The 22,770-nt window shown below is 47.8% G+C and overlaps 1 protein-coding gene across 1 annotated transcript; it reads right to left on the minus strand.

Annotated features, from left to right (window-relative positions):
• Window positions 1–1,090: 1,090 nt before the first annotated feature.
• Window positions 1,091–20,349, minus strand: PMEL (premelanosome protein). Its single transcript, XM_063119967.1, has 12 exons — window positions 20,251–20,349; window positions 11,704–11,832; window positions 11,425–11,571; window positions 10,569–10,709; window positions 8,709–8,870; window positions 7,693–8,100; window positions 6,447–6,830; window positions 5,531–5,695; window positions 4,720–4,813; window positions 3,856–4,058; window positions 3,212–3,302; window positions 1,091–1,457 (listed from the first exon to the last, which is right to left on the minus strand). Exons 1-12 carry the CDS (start codon window positions 20,315–20,317, stop codon window positions 1,298–1,300), a joined length of 2,151 nt encoding a protein of 716 aa, XP_062976037.1. The 5' UTR covers window positions 20,318–20,349; the 3' UTR covers window positions 1,091–1,297.
• Between the last annotated feature and the right edge of the window lie 2,421 nt (window positions 20,350–22,770).

Here is a 22,770-nt window from a genome sequence, read left to right on the forward strand (position 1 = left end):
CTGTCCTGAATCTCCCACCAATCAGCTTTATGACATGACCTCGGGTTCTAGTATTATGGGAGACGGAGAAAAAAATTCTCCCTAGCACATTCTCTACACCATGCATAATTTTGTACACTGCTATCATGTGTCTCCTTACTTTTTTCTAAGCCAAACAATTCCAGATGCTGTGACCTTTCCTCTTCGGGGAGTTGCTCCAGCCCTTTATTTTAGTTGCCCTTTCTGCACTTATTCCAGCACTACGTGTTTCAGCTCGCACTGCCCTCCCTTGTCTGGTCTCCCATCCTTGCCCTGTCCTGCCCTGCCACGTGAGTCTTGGGACTGCCAAATATTTGTAGATCTTCACTCCTTGTTCACGCCGCACCAGCCTCTTTCCACTCTCCCGTCCTGAGGGCCAGGCACTGCTTTTTTGGAGGATTCTACCCTAGAAACCCCTTCCCAGCCTCTCCAGCAGCCCAGACAGGCTTCCATCTCTTCTCCCTCTTTGTCCTCTTTCTCTAGGGCTCCCTGGGACCACCACTGCCCCACTCCCAGCTATGGTGTGTTCATCTGTTACTGTGCATCCAGAGTACCCTACAAGAACATGGCAGCTGGCAATCCACCTCCCTATGTGGCTGGTAGAATTCTGGACTATACCACTTCAGATAGCAAGTGGGGTGTCATGTTTCTGAATGCTCATCCCCACCTTAAAGGCTCCCACCATGTAGTAAACTGGCACATCGAGAAGAAGGCTATATTAAACCTCTCTCTGAGGCACTAGTCTATTACTTATAGGAGAGGGGGGTTTTGTTGGACGAACAAGCATTCAAAAATAGAATTCTCCCCACTCCACTGCCTGAAGTGGCACAGTCTAGAATCCTACCACCTCCATTCAGGCCCCGTTCAGACAACACACTAAACCATGCTGCTTAACCACAAAATGGTTAATGGAATGCATGCATTCTATTAACCATTTTGTGGTTAAGCAGCATGATTTAACGTGTTTTCTAAATGGGGCCATAGTGTGCAAAGCAGCTGAACTGTAGAGCAGATCAGGACTTGAAGCTGGCTTACTGAATTAACACCACTGCAGAGTCTGTGTCTCCCCACCCAGGCAGGCACTGAGATAGCACCATCAAGGAATCTGAGTGTTTACTTAGCTGGAAATTCTTTAAAAAGAGCAACAATGCTGGGAAGGTCAGTTTAGAGGGAGGAAGAATGGCAGGGAGGACACAGTCTCCTTTCCCAGTGTGGGTTCCATGAGGCATCTGGTCTGTAGGTGGCATGGCGAGGGCTCCCTTGGCGTTCGTCACCATCTTCAGATCACGCTGCCACTCAGCAGTGGGCTGCTTTCCCCACTGGCCTCTTGCCCAAAAGCCTGGCGTAAGAAGAGGCGTACAGTGGCACGGTCAGGCAACCAGCTTCTGGGAGAGGTGCCAGTGGACATCACAGCACGTAGAGGGGTATATTTTACACGCCTGTAAAGAAAGATGTTCATTAAAAAAAAGGGGGGTGAGTGGAAGGTTGAGAGCATCAAAAGTATCTCGTGATTCCTTATGCTGGTTCACTGTTTTGAAGAGGGAGACGCCTGAATTTCATTTGGCAAAGTGGGTGGATTCTTGATGGGAGCTTCCAGATGAAGCTTTTATCATGCAATCGTCCTGCCGCAATCACAGAATTTTACAGAGAGTCCAGATGATATTATATTCCTCGTGTAACTTTCCGGGTTTTTTCTTACAAAAGAAAATCCATGAAGTGTGCAATCCTATGCATGTTTAGACAGGAAAAAAGGTCCCACAACTCTCAGCTGTGGCATGCTGAGAGTTGTGGGACCTTTTTCTGCCTAAACATGCACAGGGTTACAGCCTAAGGAGAGTCAAACAGAACAGCTCTACAATGTCTTTTGATGGGCAGTGTTAGGAGCCCTTGGCCTAGACGCACCCAAAGTCTCCTGTCTGATACTCATTCGGACTGGCAGCCCTGCCAGAAGGAAATGAGCCTCAGCTAGGTGGGCTCTGCAAACTTCATGACATTGAGAACTCAAGTGAGTTGGGCAATTCTGAAGTTGGGATAGTATCTAGAAGGTGAGGGCTGAAACGGATGAGAGGCACGGGACGATGGGGAACTATGGTGGGTGAACTACAGTAAGGCAGAAATGGCCTGTAGTTGAAGTGTGTGAGGAAAAGAGGATTTACTTCGCTGTAGCTTTAGGGAATAGGCTGACCGCCTGTCCAAAAGCTTTGAGCAGGGTGACCATTCAATTTTGGGTGCTTTCTGATTCCACTGATGACACCAGGCCCCTTGCTCTTGGTCTGAGCAGGATGGGATGTCGGTTTTGTACCTGGCAATGCTAGTCTAGCTAGCCTTACTCCAGTCGCCCCATCTCTGTGCTGTGGTTCCCCATGATCTGGAACATGTCATGGAAAAGAGGTATCAGGGCGAAGAGAGTTCAAGCTGCGGGGCTTTCTGTTACCCTTCACCATTGGCTATGCTGGCTAGGGCTGATGGGAGTTGTAGGCCAAAATACCTGGAGGGCCACAGGTTGCCCACCCCCAAGTTGCAGGGAGGGGAGAGCTCTGCCTGCAATCATGGAGAGCTACTGACAGTAAGAGTTGGGCCAGTTAGCCCAATAGTCTGACTCGTAGGGAAGCTTTGTATGTTCAACAGACTGGCAACATCACTGTAGTAGAGTAATAGGCAATAAGAATGTTATTTTGTGGAGGGGGGCAGTTGAAAGCATAGCTCTCCTTGGGTTCTTTCCCAGCTAGAGCAGGATGCAATGATTAGGACAGGTGTTGGCAAGAAGCCCCTGAGCTTGGTTGGGAGGCCTCCATTTTGTACAACGGGGCGAGTAGATCTCAAGATGTGCTGGACTTCAACTCTCAGAAGCCCCGGGCAACATGGCCAATGGTCCGGAATGCTGGGAATTGGAGTCCACTGGAGATGATGATGATGATGATGATGGTGATGATTGTTATGATTTATTGCATTTTTATCCCGCCCAACAGCCGAAGCTCCCTGGGGTGGGCACATCTACTTTCTGCCCACCCCTGTTCTACAACATGCAGGCCAGGGATAGGCAACCTGGTTTGGGACTGCAGCCCCCATCAGTCCCAGCCACCATGGCCAGTGGTTAGGGATTATGCGGAATTGTCATCCAGAGGGTAGCAGGTTGCCTAACGCTGCTTAGACCCATTTTGCTTGGCCCCCGTGTGGCTGGGCAAATACTTACCTGTAGGTATAGACAACAGCACCCAAGGCAGCAGCCACCAGCACGACTCCAACTACTAGTGTAATTTGAGCTGAAGATGAAGTTCTTCCTGCTGGAGAAGAGGGTTGAGTTAATATTTGGAGTCCATTCACAGTGAGGACTGAACAGGATGCACACCTTTCTCTTAGAACATGGGTGACCAACTTGTGGCCCTCCAGATGTTTTGGCCTACAACTTCCATCATGCTGGCTAGGGCTGATGAGAGTTGTAGGCCAAAATGTTTAGAAGGCCACAAGTTGCCCACCCCTGCTTTAGAAGCATGGGAAGGCCATTCCTTTGGGATAACCCCAGAATGTTTCTCTGCTCCACAATGCACATCATCAAAGAACAAGGAACACATAAGGACATCAGAAGAGCCATGCTGGATCCAACCAAGGCTCCATCTAGTCCAACATTCTCTTCACACAGTGGCCGACCAGCTGCCCACAGGAAACCCACACAGAAAGCACACCCAGCCCTCTGGCTAACCCAGTTGCTGGGAACAGGGATACCCTCAATGTTGCTGAAGGAGAATAGCTTTCCTATAGAAAGCTCTTACAGCTAGGGAGTTGAGACAGACCTCAGCTGCAGCAGAAAATGTTGGCTCCCCACCACTCAGGCCTTACCTTGAACGCTGACTTGGGTGCTGGCTACAGCCAGGCTATTGGCATTAGCTAGCGAGACGTTGACACAGTAGAGGCCGGACTGGTTGAAGGCCTGGCGCAAAACCAGCTGGCAGTCAGGGCTGGGCTGGACCGGGCTGCACACGGTCTCCTGGGCCATCAAGCACTCAGGGTCTGAAACGGTGGTGCAGACTTCTTCAGGGAGGCTGCAAGCAAGACAAGGCTGTTAGTCCAAATATTGGGAGGGGGCCAGTCCTCCCCCCGCCCATGGCCACAGCATTCTGAACCCCGCATCACTGCTATGCCATCCTAGAGCTCCATCAGACGGGCGTTTTATTGCACACTCGTTACTGGGCACTCACGGATTTTTGCAGGTCCCTCTCACGGTGGTGACTGCCTTCCGAGCCCCTTCCGGCCCACCTCCCGCCCCTTCTTACCTTTTTCGCGCCATAAAAACCACCCCAAGTCCCACTTAAAATAAAGGCAGAAGTTGCTATCTCCTGCTGTGTGCAGGAGAAGCAGCAGGATCAAAATGGCCCACTGAACGGGCCATGTGCATGTTGTTTATTTCCTCTTTCGAAAGAGAAGCGACGGTAGGCAAACATGATTTACCCCTAGTGCCTCTTCAGCTTCTGTGGAGTGATCCTTTCTCTCTCAACTTCCTGAGAGATTGTCAGGTTCATTCACTATGTCCCACCCACAAGCTGGCCCGCGGCTGCCTTTGCCCTGCTCCTAACCTCCTTTCATTCCTCTCCACGGGCCCATCTCTGGGTTCTGGTGTGCTTTAGACATTGTTTTTGAATGAAAATGAGGAAGTCCCAGGCTGGGGATGGACCAAAGGAGACCAGTCCTGGTTATGAAACTTACCTTCCTTGGCAGGTCACTGTGAGATCTACTGTGTTTGCAGCGATGGCTGACACCAGTGGCACTACTTGCACAATTTCCACACTCTCAATGCCCTCTGCAATAAAAGAGAAGAAAGATGGGGCCCTCTTCACCCCCAGATATATTCCTTTTGCTGCCTAGTTCTGACATAGGTCCCCACCCCCAGAGGACGAGGAAGGAATGTGTGGCCCTCCAGATGTTGGTGGACTGCAATTCCTATCATCCCTCTCCATTGCCTATGCTGGCCTGGGCCTATGGAAGTTGGCAGTCCAACAGCATCTAAAGAACCACATCTGGAAGTGAGGAAAGATGTGAAGGCCTTCTGAAGCTGGGCTGTCTACATTTTAAAAACTTTGAACGTACCTCCCCTTTTGTCCCAAAGACAGCTGGGAGCTGCGGAGGATGGGCTTATATCTAAAAGGGCGAGGTTTTTAGATTGCTAGGTTCCGAATCAGAATGTGGAATGGAGATTTATCACCCCTACAGAATACCTTCATCCTTACCCTTAAGCCACAGGTCACTTTCTCCTCCTCTATACTCTTCTAGTGACCCTGGTACTCTTTGCACTCTACTCATGCATGTGGGGCTGCAGGTTTGGGTGCCTGTTAAGGGGGTCTGGAGCAAGCCAAGGTGGGCCTTCTAATTCAGATACTAGAGGCCTCTGGGCATGGTATAACCACCTCTATGTTGCAGAAATCATGTCAATCAGTAAAAGCACGAGCTGATTGGGTCTACACTCCTCCTCCTCCTAGACACTGAGCCAACCTCTCACCACCCCATCCCCAAGACTCACGGACAATGTCCAGGTCAGTGGCGAAGGTCCCGTAGCGGTAGAGGAGGCAGCCAGCCGGTGCCTGGCGTTTTACCAAGATTTGGGCCATGTCAGTTGCAACTGTTCCAGTGTCCGGCACGATGGATACGGCCAGAACGATGGTTGATCCGTCTTCAGTGGTATCTGCTGGGAAACAATCCGCCCCCCATTTTTATTTTCCCACAATTGTCCCATGTGCAACCTAGGGGCATTCATGGAAACAGAAGCGGCGCTGGAGGCCAGCACTTTGTTTGGCAGCATGTGAGCCTCCCCATTAAAACACTTTTAAAAATTTAAATAATAATAAAAACAACAGGAGAGATAGGGAGCCTGGCTGGTGCCAAAAGAGGTGTCTGCAGGCACACCGATGCCTGTTGGAGACACCGGGGATGAATGAGGAGTGGATTCAAAGAGGGCAACCTGAAGGAAGAGGGCAAGAGAAGCCGGGCCGAGGACAAACAACAGGAATGCGAGAGGGGATCAGAATGGTAGGTGGGTCTTGCTAGGGTACCCAAGGGCAGAAGCGGCGTCCTCTCTGTCATCTGTCCTGGAATGACATCTCTGCAAGGAGCTGCATCCATTGGGGGCACTTTGCAGATGCTCCAGTTTATGTATCCACGACCTCCACCAAAGAGCAGGTGCTCCCACTCTGCTCTTCCCCCCTTTCGCTGTACACCACTCAGCCCAGCACATGCCTCCACACAAACAGCCTGCTCAGCCCATCTCCCTTCCTTGTCCCCCAATTTGGCTATCCTCTGCCCTCAGCAAGGCCACCCGATAACCCCAGCACCCACCCCATGCTCCGTGCGAGGAAGTGGGCAAAGAGCACCCCAAGGAATAAGCAGGGATGGAAGCATTAGGACACCACCCAGGACAAAGCCTCTCTCGCTCAACCTACCTGTTGCTGGAGAGGCAGGGGTGCTGGCCACGCTAGGAAGCGCAGTTGCAGGTGCCTCAGGGGCTGCCGGAGTGCTCGGGTCCTCCTCGGGTGCTGCTGGGGATGAAGAAGCTGGCACGGATGCAGACGCCAGGCTGGCTGCAGACGCCAGTGCCACAGTGCTTGGGAGAGGTGGCGCAGGGGTGGCAGAGGTCCCAGATGTGGGCTCCATCGTGCCTGCGGCACCTTCAGTTGGAGCGGCAGAGGCGGGCTCCGCAGAAGCAACTGCCAAGTCTGCCCCTTCGGGCACGGCGCTGATCACGGTGGCAGGGGCTGCTGCAGTGGGCAAAGAACCCGTCTCGGGGGGTGGTTCTGTGGGCAGTGCTGAAGTTGCAGCGGCTGGAACTAAAAGATCAAAGGGGTGGGGGAGAGAGAATGGGAGATTGTACAGGCAGTGTCCTAAGCCTGCTATTGTAGGGCTGAATTCAATTTCAGAGAAGCTTGGGGTGGGGGACATTCTGGCGGTGGGCGGGGCTGAAGACAAAGGAGGTGGAGTGAAAGACATAAGGGGTGGGGCCAAAATACAAGAAGAGATCGGCTTGTTGTAGCTTAAAGCTCTTACTTCAAGTAACAGAGGACTTCGTTAGATTAAGGGGAAATCACGTTGTCTTACCTGGGTTTTGCTTCCTGCTTTATTTGCGCAATTGTAATGGGTTGCATTACATTACTGGAGAGGGTGCGACCACATGATCTATAGTGGGAAACTTCCCCTCCTCACAGTGCTCATGGCCCTGAATGGGAGAGCCCCCTCTAGTGGGAGTTTTGTAGCGCAACTTTGGCTGCACATAGCAGGAAATCCTGTGATATTTCAGAAGAGTCAGGATATCCAGGTTTTTTTTAGAACTGAATAACTGTTGGAAGGTGCAGGAGACATGTGGAGGTTAACGTCAAAAGGACCCGTGAACTTCCATGAGTGGCCCATCATGAGCATGCATATGAAGAAGAAGCTCTAAGCCTTAGGAAAGGCATTTTGCCATTTTAGTAGAGGGGAGAATATGTGTAAAAGCTGGGAAAACACCAAAGGAGTGGTGATTGGGGGGAAAGGGGGCATTGGATTCTTCCCTAACCCTACCTGCAGATGCCTGGGATTCAATCTGGAAACTTCTGCATGCAAAGCAGGTGCTCCACCCGCTGAGCTACGGCCCCTTCCTGGGGAGGGGGTGCTGCTGACTAGACCAGCTAGAGAGGAGAGACGCTGGTCACTTACCAGGGGTCTGGACACCCTCGGAGCTTGCCCCGGTGGTGGTGCTGCTGGCGGTGGGCAAGACACTGGTGGCTTGCTCCGTGGTGCCACTCGCATCTGTCGTGGGGATGACGATCGGTTCCTCCGTAGTACTGCTTCCACAAGAGGCCAGTGGGATGGCAGCCTGGAGCACCATCCGAGGGCTGAAGGTGCCAGCGGCCCGGTAGGTGTGGGTCACCACGGCTGCCCGAGAGATCAGCGTCCCGCTCTGGTCGCCAAAATCCCAGGAGTAGGAGATGTCGGCAGCGCCCAGGTACTGACTGGGGTCATGGAGCCGCACGCCAAAGGAGATGGCCCGGTTGAGCACAAAGCGGCCATCGGCCCCGTCGACATCGAGCACCTGTGCAATGTCCACATTGAACGGGATCTGGTCTGGGAAGGAGAGCAGAGGGTCAGCAGCCGGCACGGAAATTAACCGGGCAGACAGAAGGAAGCTGTAATAGAACAAAACCCCAGGAATCCTACCAGCTCGCTTCACCACTGCCCTCCTTCTCAGTGGCTCCACAGCAGCTCCGGTTTTATCAATCCATTCCTCTCATTTTGGCAGTGGATCCTTTAGCTGCTGCTTAAGATGGCTATGGGGGTGCTAGGCTTATTTGGCTAAAGTTGGGTGGGTGGGAGTCCTGGAGGAGGGCTTGTGAATTTCATTAAGGACCCCCCCCTCCATTCCCCTTCCCCATAGCACAAGCACTGGGTTGGATCCAGATTTAGGCTGCATCAACTGCACTGATGGAAGTGGGCTTCCTTGGCTTCTCCTTCCCACAGCAGCCCTCAGAAAATGGTACACAGAGAGCCAGGAGGTCCCGCTGAATAGGGTGAGCTGTGATGTGTGGTGGAAGGGGGATCCCCAAAAAGCAGGTGAAGGGTCCTTTGCAAAGCAGTGTCCTTCCTCTTGTGGAAGATTCCCTTCCTCTCACAGAAGGCTGATCCTGGATCCAACCCATCACCCCCAGCAAGGAGTCCAAGGCCTTTACACCTACCGGTGATGCTGAACTGTGAAGAGGTGCCACCTATTGGGATGAATTTCTCACGTCCCCGGTAGTGATAGACTTCCACATTCATGGTGTAGGAACCCAGAGGTGTATCGCCTGTATCAACAGTCAGCAGGGAGGAGGGACCATCTACTACCTGCCAGTAGCGCCCTGTGGGGAGGAAAAAATGGTAGGAGAGACACAGTTAGCATGGAAGGGGGACGGGGGCAGCACAGGACGCCACCTTCTCATGGGAAAATTGTCCTTCCTTCTTATACAGTGTTATCCACAGTAATCCTGAGCACTGCAGTGTTTTCCAGTCAGACAGCACAACCAGATGCAATCCTACGTGTGATTAGATGGGGAAAAATCTTACAACTCCCAGCATTCCCCCACCAGCCTTTCTGGCTAAGGAATGCTGGGAGTAGTAGGACTTTTTTTGGTCTAAATCACACATAGGATTGTGCCTTAAAGGAATATGGGAATGCTCCAAGTGGAAACAAGGGAACAGCCTAGGAGGGGAACGCAGCAAGCAGCTCCGGTCTTCCGTGGCTACTAGGACAGAGGGCCAACTTTTCTTCTGGCAGGGCTCCTGGGTCATTAACAGCTAAATAACAAGCAGCAAGAAATTTTTTTTTTGAATTGGCATGCAAGGGGAAAGCATCACCTGCTGAATTTCTGTTTGCCGTGCAGCTCTTAAAGACATAGGAACCTGCCCAGGAAAAAGAATGGCATCCCTAACAATAATGGCCATAAAACAACTCTTGTGTCTTTGAGTTGAATGATACAAATGGCCCAGGGAATTCATATTCAGGAGGGTTGGCCATACCTCTGTGCTCTATATACATAATGCAAGAAGCGAAGTACGTGCAACGTTTCTGTTTCTTGCAGGAAAATCATGTTCAGTAGCAGAGCCACAGCTCAGCGGTAGAGCATGTGCTATGTAAACAAAAGGTCTCTGGTTCTGCTCCTGTCATCTCCAGATACAGCTGGGAGAGACCTCTGCCAGGAACCCTAGAACGCCACTGTCAGCCAGCATGGACCAGAGGTAGGCAACCTGGTGCCCTCCAGGTGTTTTGGACTGCAACTCTCATCATGCTTGACCATTGGCTGATTGGGGCATATGGGTCTTGCTGTCCAGCACATCTGGAGAGTGCCCAGTTTGCCTACCGCTGGTGTAGACAATATCAATCAATGATCTGACTTTGTGCAAGGCAGATTCCTTGTACCAGAGTTGACATTAATTCTGATTTCTACAGTGCTAGTAGCTGTACTTTCTACCAGCTTCTGTGCTGGGGGGAAAAATGTTCTCAAGAATAGGCCTTAGTACGGTTAGACACAGAAGTTAAAACCCAGAAACAGCAATCTTGTGGCACCTTAACGACCAATCAATTTATTAGGGTCTAAGCTTTTGTGGACTACAGCCCACTTCATCAGATCCACGAAAGTTCTGGCATAATAAATTTGTTAGTCTTTAAAGTGCCACAACACCCTTGGTTGCTTCGGCTGCAGCAGACTAACATGGCTACCCGTCTGGGAAGAAAAACAGAGCTGAGGTAAGAGTATTATTTCTCTTGAAAGATGAATGGGTTCTCCTATTCGTTTGTTTATGTATGTAATTTTCGGCATTTGTATCCCATCCTACAAACTTTTCCCCAAGGCATTAAAATAAAATGGCATTTTTATCATATACACCTTTTCCTTTCTCACCAACTCCTCTCTCAATGTGAACAGGAAAGAGCATCAAAAAATACTTAAAGGATGTCACATTGAAATAACTCTGAATGAGGAAAAGGCCTAAGGAGAGGTGGCCCTGGGCTCAGGGTACGCAGGAGGCTGTCCCTCACTGGCCAAGAAGAAGCTACTCACCCCATGTCTGCCAGACGTAGACAAACTTGCCACGCCTTCCACGGTCACTTGGGGAGAATGGCTGCCCATCAGGAAAGAAGGAGTCCGAGCCTTCGGCCTCCTGATCAGGGAAAACTAGGTCTCCTTGCGTCACACGAGTACCTGCAGGGCAGCAACAGGAAGAAAAGAGAGGCATATGAGGGCCTGGCCAGGGGTGGGGAACCTTAGGCCTCAGGGCCAAATCTAATCCTCCCTGGGTCCCAATCTGGCCCTCTGCGGTTCCCCATACACCCCACACCTTTCCCAGCTCTGCCCCTCCCCCCCAACCATGGATCATTTTGTGTTTTTCTGTCTGTCTCTTTTTTTTTTTTTAGTTTTGTCCCATTCTAAAAGGTCAAAATACTTCTCTTAAGGTCTAGTTACTGGCAGCAAGAGCTTTTAGTGGCAAAATGCTGGTATTTATTTTTGTATTTTTGGTTCCCCCAGCCCAATTTTGCCCTTGGCCCTGCGCACCACTGAAATGCGGCCCCCGGGATCTTCTCCGAAATTGAATTCGGCCCTTTATTTTATTTATTACATTTATATTTTGCTTCTTTTCCTCCAAGGAACCCAAGGTGGCATACATAATCCCCTTCCTCTTCATTTTATCCTCACAAGTACAATCCTGTGAGGTAGGTTGGCAAGAGGGTCTGTGCCTGGCTCAAAGTCAGCCAGTGGGCTTCCATGGCCGAGTGGGGACTAGAACCCGGATCTCCAGAGTCCCAATCCAACACTCTAACCTCTACTCTATGCTGGCTTCTCTATCCCTGGTTTGGGGGGGTCCAGTAGGGGCTCTAGTGGAATACGGGTGCACAATCCATACACACATTCAACTAACCATTTACAGTGCAGTTCTGGCTCCACACTACACGCCCATCTGGCAGCACTGTCTGGTTACCAGGGAAGCGCAGAGCGATGCTGAACGTGGCTTTGGCCCCTGTTATAGTCGGGGCATCATTGCTGATGACAAAAGTCACGTCACCGCCTGGAATGGAAAAGGAAATGAAAGGGGTAGAAATGCCACAGAGTTCCACCCGCCGCCGGGGACTAGAAGTCTCAACCCATCGCTTCCTCTTCTCACGTGGAATTACCACCCTCCATCCCAGCTAGCCCTCACCTCGCCAGCAGTTTCGCTGCCTAGAATCACCCTCTTTCCACCAAGGATACAGTCGGGAGTTCCATGTCTTGTAAGCGGAGTGCTTCTGGCTCCAGTTTTGTCCCCATCTGTTGTTCCTGCCACTGGCCCCTAAAATAAAGAAACCCTTATTTTAGTCTGCATTTTGCCTCATAACCTCAAATTTTTCACAGATAGGGATGTTTAATGCAACGATATCCATACTATCACCTTAAAGATCACTTCCTGATTCTGCCTCCATACACACACACACACCCTCCACACACCCCGCACTGCCATGTTTCGGAACCGAGGCCAAGGCATCAATGATGGAGACGGGTCAAACCATTTCCCATGTTATGAAGCTCTTCTTTCATGAAAGCAATCCAAACTGTGAACTCCTTCAGACGGGGGGGGGGGGGGGGAATTGTGTTTCCTAATTACCATAGCTCTGCTTCTTGCTTCTCTTCTGCATTTGCAACGAGCTGAGATTAAATGAGGAAGAGAGCAGTGACCATGTGGTCCATACAGTTCAATGGGAACAGCGCTCTCTAGTGGGTGTTTTCTAGCACAACTTCACCTGCAAACAGCAGGCAATGCCGACAAATACCAACTTATTTCAGAAGAGTCAAGTTTTCTGTAGCTTAATTTATGATGCTAAAATGGGGAAATGGAGCAGGAGATGTGCAGGAGGCTAACGTTGTCGTCAAAATGTCCCACGAACATCTGTGAGTAGCCAGTCATGAGTGTGCTATAAAATACTCATTTAAAGAAACTTTTTATCACAGGGATGAAAATCAAGATCCATAAATATATCTATGGGTGAGTTTCAGAAGATCAGCAAGGGTTTCTGACTTCCAATGTTTCAAGAATAGTGACAACAAATGTCTTAGTTCTTCCTAAATTAGATAAGAAAGCTATGGGGATACAGCAGTAGATGTATGTGCAAATGGATTTGTATGTGAACACCAGTCCTGTTAGTGAAAACAAATTCTTGGGCTGAGCATGAACTCCGATGCGCCTTGTTCTGCAAATCTATGTCCACCTTCTCCTGAACTACTATTGTGCAATGAGCTCAGATTGGGAGACTAGACTTCAGAGTTCAAGTGAAAAGTAGATCCCACAAGCCTAAAGAATGATCTTGTATTTTGACTAAAATGTGCTATTTGGGGCCAGTTCTATGGGACAGATGACAGACTGATCTCAGGCAGACTAGAGCCAGGGTCTGGTAGGAAACACTTCAGGGGTGGCTCTAGACTAGCTGCCAGAAATTGGCATCCTAGGCGAACCACGCAATCAGTGCCTCCACCTCCAAACCCCAAGGGCAGATCTAGGCTGACGATTTAGGTAAACTGGGAAACATTTTGCCTCTATTTTCCACTTAATGAAGAGGCAACACCCCCATATTATTCAGAAGCAATGAATTACTTCTGCGATGCGCTCTACATAGGGCTACCATTGTACCTAGTTCGGAAACTTCAACTAGTTCAAAATATGGCAGCCAGGTTGGTCACCGGTACACCTAGGGGTGACCACATTACACCAACATTAAAATCACTCCACTGGCTGCCAATTAGTTTCCGGGCAAAGTACAAAGTGTTGGTCATTACCTTTAAAGCCCTAAATGGTTTGGGTCCAGGTTACCTGCGGGATCGCCTTCTCCCATATAGTCCGCCCCGCACACTCAGGTCCTCTGGGGTGAACTTACTTCAGTCAGCTAAAACTAGGCTGACATCAGTTTCCCAGAGGACCTTTTCTTCTGTCGCCTCCAGATTGTGGAACGGCCTGCCGGAGAAGATTCGTAAAATTAACTCTATATGTGATTTTAAGGCAGCTTTAAAGACTAGCCTTTTCCGGCAGGCCTATCCAGATCAATGTTAAATCATTAATTTTTAAGATGTATTGATTCCTGTTCTAATGTCGTTCCCCGCCTCGATCTAAAAGGAGAGGCGGGTAAGAAATAAATTTGTTATTATTATTATTATTATTATTATTATTATTATTATTGTTATTATTATTATCAGAAATATTATCATTTATAATAAAACATGCCCAAAATGTGTTTTTTGTTTTTACTAAGTGCTTCTTTCAGCACAGAAGGTCTGACAAAAACAAGCTCTGGAAGAAGGGTCCCGGTTGCATCCTCGGAGCAACATGGCTAAGAAGACCCTGCCAGCCCCAGGCTCAGCCCTTGAAGGCAAAGGAAGCAGCTACTCTGGTGGTCGTGGGGAGGCTCTCACTCTCGGCCTCCAACTGGGAGCAGCAGCAGAGCAAGAGGATAACCTGCATCGCCTGAAGGAGGGACCAGATCCCGGCAAGCGGATGGGTGGGTGGCTTTACTTAGCCCCACTATCCCCAGTCAGTCCCTCGTTCACCTCCACAGCACCCCTGTTGGTGCTGCGTTCCCCCTAAACCCTGCAGTTTCACTTTTCTGGGGTGGTGCAAGTAATTCCTAGGCCAAGGAGGGAGTCATCTGGGTACTGGAGCTGCCCCCCACCCTCTTCCTGGTTTCCGGTGACTAATCACCAGTCACCTCCCACCAGGACTGCCCCTGGAGTGAGGTCAGGCTGCAGAGGAACTGTACTGACCTCACTCACTCCCACCAAAAAAGTCGGGGTAAGTCTATGACTTTTTTTTCTGTGCAGCTTTGCGTGAAAGCCCCAAGGTGGCTGAGTCATACAACAGATGTAGCGCAGATTCACAACCACTGCAGGGCTTTGGCTACATATAGACAGCCTCCTGGTCATATTCCCTCTGTACGCAGATGGGGATTGAAATAATGACATTGTTATTTTATTTGTTTTTAATTTGGATTTTTCCGCTTGAATTTGGTGCCCAACTTAACTGGATATGCAGCCTCATAGATTCAAAAGCGCAGCAGCCCTTGAGTTCTATTCATAACTTTGGGAAAGTGTTGGGATTATGAGATCCATTTCTTCTTCCAAGCCAAGATTTCAGACCACTTGAGTAACTGCAAGCCCGTCAATCCCAGGTCTTTTAAGGTGCAATCCTGTGAATGTTTAGACAGAAAAAAGTCCTACAACTTCCAACTTTCCCCAGCCAGCTAGCTGAGAGTTGTAGGTTTTTTTCCCTGTCTAAACATGCATCAGATTGTGACCTTATGTGATGGCAGCCTCTGGGATGAGCGCAATTTGGCTGTATTTACCCTTGGAACTCAACATATTAAAACTATCCTGTCTGTGCTGGGGAAGGATCCCAGCGCAACAGAAAGGGCTGAAGCCTAATGGGTTGCTGGCAACTGTTCCTCTCCTCAGCATGTGATGGGAGATGCTCAAGATCTTTTAACACTGCTCTATGCAACCCTATTCCATGTGGGCAGTGCAGACAGCAATGAAAGCGCTCAAAGGGGTCAAAGGGAATCACAGTTTATTTTCAACAAAATACTAAAGGTTGTATGTTGGGGAGGTGCCAGTTCTCCATCATCTATACACTAGCAGAGAGGAAAGGGAGGAGTTTGCATTCTTCGCAACTGAATAATGGCTGCGCATTCCTGGTGCAACAAAGCAAACATCTGGAAAAGCCACACACCCCACACATGCTCCATTCATTCTTTCTTTGGATTCTCATCAGATGCACAGGCCTTTCTCCATACGTCTTTCTCTTCTTCTACTGACATAAATGGCAAGAGCTTTCATGACTCTCCCATACTATGCAGAGCACATAGTGCATCCTTGGGATGAAATAAATGTGGAGTGATAGTGGGCTTTCTCCATTATTCGTGTGGAGCTGTTCTGTGTTAGTAATTGCAAGTAGCACTCTTCTTGCTGATTAACTATTGGTATCCCAGACAGACTTCTATATTGGTGGGAATAGAATAATTGAGGGGGGGGCGCGTCCTGTACATTTTAACAGTTGCATAGAAGGAGTTGTAGCAAGGATGGCCTCTCTCTTCCCTGCAGCGCTGTGATGTCTAGGAATCTTTCTACAAATGCATCCAGGCACTCCTTGGCCAGATCAAGACCAGCAGTTGTCAATACTGTTATAAGCAGTAGTGTAGATCCTGCCTTGTTTACTACTACGACTGAAATCTAATAATTCAACCTTACCACCATCCCTACTTTCTACCACAACTGGGAGCACACTACGCCCCACCCGTGTTAATTGAACAATCCTCTATTTCAGCCTTTCCCTCCTGGTGCCCTCCAAATGTGTTGAATTGCAATGCCCTGGGTGGGAATTATGCGAGTTGCCGTCCAATAGCCGGACACCAGGTTGGGAAAGGCTGCTCTTCCTGCCTGTACTTTGTGTCAGTTTTATATACGAGCCTTTGGTGGAAGGGCGGATGGGAGCTACAAACGTAAGACTGTATGATCCGTGCTTTGTAAACCCAGAGTTCAACCTCAGAGCCCTGCCCTCAGCTGAGAGTCACATGAAAGAGCTTGGGCAGAGACTGCCGAGCCCCATGTGATGGGAGCCCCACGGCACTGTGCTAGGCCGAGCCATCACATGCTGCCGGCAGCAGCGGCAGCAGAGTAGAAAGGTCTTGGGCGCCTTGCCACATGGATGGAGGGGTGGGGGGAGAGACAGGCTGCAAAGGGGAGTGTGCTGCAAAGAGCATCCATGGCGTGAAAGTCAACTGGGACTGCAAGCGAGAAGATGATCATTAAACCCCTGAGAGAAAAGAGCACTGGGCATCTGGCTACTGAAGTTAGACGATGGAGGTTGGGTTCCTGATTATCTAGGGTTTTAGCATTTGTTTATGCAGACTGCCCCAACTCCCTTCCTCTTTAAAAAAAAATAATGAATATCGGTTTTCCAGATAGAATGAAGGGTAGTGGGGAGGTAATGGAAAGAAGACCCGATGCAAAAAAACACCCTAGTGTGTCCCTAGGGACAAAAGAAGCTGTGAGTCAAACCATTGATCCATGTAGCTCAGTATCGTCTACTCTAACAGTCAGGTCCGGCCCAAAGCGTTTTGCTGCCTGAGATAGAGAAGCAATTCCCCACCCCAACCCCACCCCATTCATCCAAGTCAAGTTGCATAGCAGCCCAAGCCAGGCAAGTTATTTTGATACATGAGGCAGAAAATCCCACGTCCACCTCTGTCCACCTCTCTCCAACCCCGGCAGGAAAAATAAAATAAAAACAAAAGGAAGTAACTACCAATTTGCTCCCCTTTCAAGACATGCTTGAGGCAGCTGGTTCGCGTAACCTAATGGTAGGGCTGGCCCTGTGAATGTGAGCAGCTCTCCTGGGTTTCAGACAGGAGGTCTCCCCAGCCCTACTTGGACTGGGCCCGGGAGCTGCATGCAAAGCATGTGCTCTGCCCTTTAGCTACAGTCTTTCTCTTCCTTGTCAGAGCCACATTCAAGGGGCATTAATTAGACCACACCAATTATTGGTGAAGTTGTTGGTCCTGGATGCTTTGGCCAAGGTAAGATCCATGTCTGGGCATTTCCCAAGGGAAAGATGTGGGACTAAAATCAAGCATGACATCGATGGACCTAGCTCACTCCAGACTACCATTTCTGCAAAAGAATCTAATTGCGTCCTGTACTCCAGACGGGCAAAAGTCCCCACAAACATGCATAGACTGGTAGGAAGAGATACAGCTCTCAAAGTGGGAACTCAACAGGGAGAAATCTGCCATTGAGGAGTCAGCACAGAGCGGCCCTGTTCAGAAGTCACCTTAAACTACGGCTTTAACCGCGGTGAATAAGGCCTTACTCACCATGGTTAAAGCTGTGGTTTAAGGTGTCTTCTGAACAGGGCCAGCAGCAAGTGTTTCAAAGGAGTCTCGACAACAGTGGTGAGGAACAGGGGACTCAAAACACTTGGTTTGATTTAGTTCTGTGGTCCATCCATTCCCTCATCCTGTTTCCAATGCTGACAACCCCTGATGACAATGTCATTTCTCAGCCATAACAATCCTTAATAGTCAGAGGCTGGGTGAAACAATTAAGGCCAGATCTACTTAGGTTCTGACAATTCTACTGGTTAAAAGCATCCTCTCAAGAGACATGCAGACTAGCCAACTGGCTACTCCATCTGATCTAAGTCCATATCTTTCATTTTGAAAAGTGATGCTACAATGGAATTAGAGGTTGCTAAGGGGAGAGGGAGATGTAATTCAACAAGGTTGTGTCTGCATTCTCCATTGCCTCTAGATTTAATGTAATAAGAATCAAGAAAAAACAACAGGAGTGAGGACCTGGAATAGTGTTACATGTGCAATTTCACTGGTGTGCAGTCCAGATCCTATGGCTCAACTGAAAAACTGACCTATAGCACGGTGATCCAAATGGCATTGGCCTGTTGCACAGCTGATGTTAACTTGATCTGTGATTGTGATTTTGCACCAGTGCTAAGCACAGCATAGGGGAAAAGACAGGAAACAAAAATCTGTGGGCAATAAAAGGGTGTTTAATCTGGATGAAGTATGCACATTCACGTCTAATGGCTGGGAATTAAACTCTGGTCAAATTTCACTTACAAAGGGTGCCCCCACCAATGCAATTAAATGAGTGAATAATTGGATCTGAATACCCAGGGCAGAGATCCTCCATCATTAGTCTTCTGTATATCAAGAATACACACATTCCACATGCCAGACAGCAAGCACTACCACAAGGGGATTAAGGGAGAAGCGGTCTTGCCTGCCCAGGCACAAATCCAGATTACCACGAGGTTTGGCTTTACAAGAGCAGGCAAAATTGTGTGTGTGTGTGTGGTTTCTTTTTTTTTACTCTGCAGAAACACATCAAATTACTTAACCAGAAGCTGTGATAGCCACATCACTATTTTTTCACACTTTGGAATTGCAGGAAGCAAAACAACCCCCAAAGAAAGACTTTATCCTCACATGCCATCTGATTATTCTAGGACTGAGCCAAAATTTAGAACAACAGCCATGCATGTACAATCGGCTTTTCTTTTCATGTCTACATTCTTTTCCACCATGGTTACCTTCAGAATTAAGCCTATTTTCGAGGTTAGAGCTGCCAAAGACCCAATCCAGATCGCCTCCCCTGTGCACCTGCTGTTTACTCCTTAAAAACAACAACAAACCATTCACACAATTGCTACTTGTGTGAATTTGTCACATTGAATTTGGCCCACAAGTTAAGAAGTTGTGTTGAACTTTGAGGTTAAATTAGTTGTCATTAAAGACAGAAATATTTGACTTCAGATGATGAGGGGTGGGATCAGCCAAGTGGAGATCTACCTTTAACTAAGTTAAGTTCATGACTTTTCTCTGGGACTTCCAGATTTGACAATACCAATTAAATAGTGTGCAAAAGACTTTCAGACCCTCTGTTTATATTGCTTGTGAGCACCTTACATGGAAACAAAATACCGGAAGAGAGAGAAAATGCATTGTTACCAAGGGCATGTTCAGATGTGATGCTATGAAGCAAATGTGAGCCCCTTTCACACTGTTTTCACATTTGAATGCTATTTATGTGGGAGGGGATATGAAAGATAAATCAGATGTATATTGAAAATGAAGGTTGTTCCATTGTGTGTTAGGAGCTGATTTCAAACTAAACTTATTTAAGCCTCAGATGTGAAAATGCCCTTAGCTGTTTTTTTTTTTTTTTTTTTTACCTAAAGAGAAAAACATTCAGCTTCGGTATAAGGCAATGGAAATCTAAAATGTAATTGTATGAAAATTAAATTGCATATGCAAATGAGTAATAACTATGATGGCAGTTTACTCAGCAAATTAAGATGTGATTGTTCATATAATACAATGTTAAACGAATCAAGTATTCATGTGTACAGTGCTCATCTGCTGAATTGTGACAGAAGGCTTCATACACCTTTGATCCTTGTATTTGTGTGCACTCATCTTTGCATGCTCTCAGACAGGCACACCACCACTGAAATCTTTGCTGTCTGAAGTCCACCCTACACTATAGTAATGTTATTATCACAATATTTTAATGCGTGTTATAATATTATAATAGTTAACCACCTGGAAGACACGTTGAGATACAAATATGAATCAATCAATAAACAATCTAGAAAAAGATGGCTGTTCTACTTCTAATGTCTGCAAGGAATGAAGGTTGGAAATGTAGTCTCTCGTGCCCTGTAATACCACGAAGAAGTAGCTGCCACTCTCCTGAGTCGTGGACATTTTTAACAGAGCCTTAAAGAGAGAAGATTACCCTATTTCTTCGATTCTAAGACGCCATCAATTGTAAGACGCACACTAATTTCAGTACCACCAACAGAAAAAAAGCTTTGATTCTAAGAAATAATAAATAACCTGCGATTCTAAGACGCACCCCGTTTTTAGAGATGTTTATATGGGGGGAAAAGTGCGTCTTAGAATTGAAGAAATACAGTAGGATGATCACACCCTCTGCACAAATGTTTACCCTTGCTACACGTAGGACCCCAATTTTATTGGGGCTCTACTCTACAGTATAGAGTAGCAGCTTAATCTGTTCATGGGAAATAAATCTCAGGAGTTGGGACCCACGATTAAGTTGTGATGCAGGGTGATTCTGCAGGTGAAAGAGATATAATAAGTGAAAATGGTTATCATTTACTCTGAGAGAAAAATTGGACTGTACTTACTGCGTTGAGCTGCAGCTACAGCAAGAAGGGCCCAAAGGGCAAACCACATGTACCAAGTCTGTGGCATCGTAACTCTGGTTTCTTTGGAGCCTCCTGAGCTTCTAACGGCAAAGGAGTGCAGTGAAAAGGAGCTGACTATAAGAAAGGGAGCTCATTTGCTTATGCCCGCCCCTCCTTTGGGCATGAAGGCCTCACTTTTTTTCCCTCTTTACCCCCTCCCCTTTCTAATAACGGGGAGACATGGGATTGTGTGATCTAGTCACAAGTTTGCATTGTGGTGAGCACAATAGGGCCCCATTATGGAATTCCTTTTGCCGGAATGTCGGGGAACGGGATGGGCAAAGCTCAAACACTAGGACTCTTCACCAGGGAGAAGGAAGTTAGGGGATAATTAGAGAGATGACAAGAGAGAGCAAAACGGCTCGTTATGCAACTTCATTAAAGGGTATATCGGGGTGAGATTACAGGGTGCCTTAGCTGCCCGGCAAAGAAACCCACTCACTTCTTGGTTGTCACTCTGGTCCTTTTGCATCCAGCTCAAGAACAAGGGTTTCATTTGCTGGGCAGTGACCCGAAGGGAACAAAATGGTACCCGGTGGCTGCGGGTGGGCACATCAAAGGGTAGTAACTAAGGCCATAGACTAAGGTTTATCCCAGGATTGTCCTGGGGTCAAACCTGTTCATCTAAGTGCCACACAGGGCATCCAGCGCTCAGGCAGGGACGAACCTGGGATGATCCTGGGATAAACCTTATGTCTAGCTACGGCCTAAGTTAACATGAGTGCTAGAGTAAATTACATCGCAACTACGGCAGGAACTACACTACTGCTTTATAATGGTAATGAAGTGTGCTGACAACTGTTGGCGTCCATAACACAGTCCATATACCACTTTCAAACCACTTTCATAGTGTTATATCCTGTTTGGTGCAGGACTCTTTAAATCAAAAACAACAAGACTCTCAGATGAGCTGCTACAGAGATAAAACTGGGTTTAAGCACTACACAGAGGGTGCCATCTTATGCATGTTTAGACAGAAAAACTCCTACAGCTCTTAACATTCCCCAGCCAGTTAAACATGCATAGGATTAAATCCTTGTATCCTGTACAGTAAAGTTCCAGTAATGCTCTATGCCAATGAACAAGAAGATCAAACCTTAGATTAAAAAATGGCAACATTCAGAACTTGAGCCCTGCTAGTTCAGACCAAAGGCTTATGTAATCCAGCATTCTGTTCATACAGTGGCCGATCAAGCAGGACATGAATAGAATTAAAACAAACAGGCTGTAATAGCCCCTCTATCAATAAAACGGATGCTAAAAACTGTGTGATGTTTTAGAGGTAGTTCAGAACAATATTTTTGAACTGATTCCTTTCCTATGTTATACTTTTATTAACGCCTTTACACCAAGAATCTACCTGGAACAGAATGGAAAGGACATTTTAACGATAACGACTGAGATATGCTAAATACATATGCGAACAATATTTCAGAAATGAAATCCATGCTATCAAAAAATATATGAACACGTTTCCAAGTAAAACACATTTCAAAGAAAAAAGTAAATTGAAATTACTGGTTCTAAGGTAGAGCTGCAGAATTTCAGGCCTGGGGGGACAAACCTGATCTTCTTGGGGTTCCCAGATGGCACCTCCCCCTTTCCCCCAACCACCGATTCTTTTGTGGGTTCCCAGCTTTCGTACAGCTTTCCTCCATTCTGAAAGCTAAAATGCCTCTCCTAAGGCTTAGTTACTGGCAGAAAGAGTTCTAAGCTAATATATGTGGGTATCTTTAGCATTTGGGCCTCATCCATTTTGACTTTGCCTCCACCCACCACTGGAATGTGGCCCCTGAGAATTTCTCTGAAATGGAATTTGGCACTGGAAGGCATTCTGCACTCCTGATTTAAGGCATCAAACACACATGCAAAAAGACTAGTTGGGAATGATGCCCTCCCACGGAAGACATTCCAATAGTGTTGCAGGCAATAAATGGTATTCTGGAAAAACGGCAGTCAGACATGACTAGATGGGATTGGATGCAGTGAGCCAAAAAACGTCCACAGAAAACATGTTCCACTATCCATTCTGGGCAAAACTCAGTATTCTGTAAAAATGTCCTAGAACACCAAGTTATCCAAAACAATCACATTTCATAAGTTACATAAGTAAACTACTAAACACCCACAGAATCCACTTTCCAGGGGCTGTCTAAATGTGTTCAAAGCCCCATGGTGACTGTGAATCGGCACTGTGTCAGTTGTATGACGCAGCCACAGATTCACAGCCACTACGGGGCTTTTCTGTGAAGCTGCATGGTTAAAAAGTTGGAGACTTACCCCGACTTTTTTGTTGGGAGCGTGGTCATCTTCTGCCGTCTGACCTTGTTCCGTGGCCAATCCAGGGGATGGAAGCCAGGAAGACTACAGGCGGAGTGGCTCCATTACCTGGATAACTGCCAGAAGCCCCACATTCTCTCCTTGGCATGAGGATTAACAAGCGCAACCCCACAGTAGGGA

Source organism: Elgaria multicarinata, chromosome 3 (assembly GCF_023053635.1).
Source record: "Elgaria multicarinata webbii isolate HBS135686 ecotype San Diego chromosome 3, rElgMul1.1.pri, whole genome shotgun sequence".
Lineage (NCBI taxonomy): Eukaryota > Metazoa > Chordata > Lepidosauria > Squamata > Anguidae > Elgaria > Elgaria multicarinata.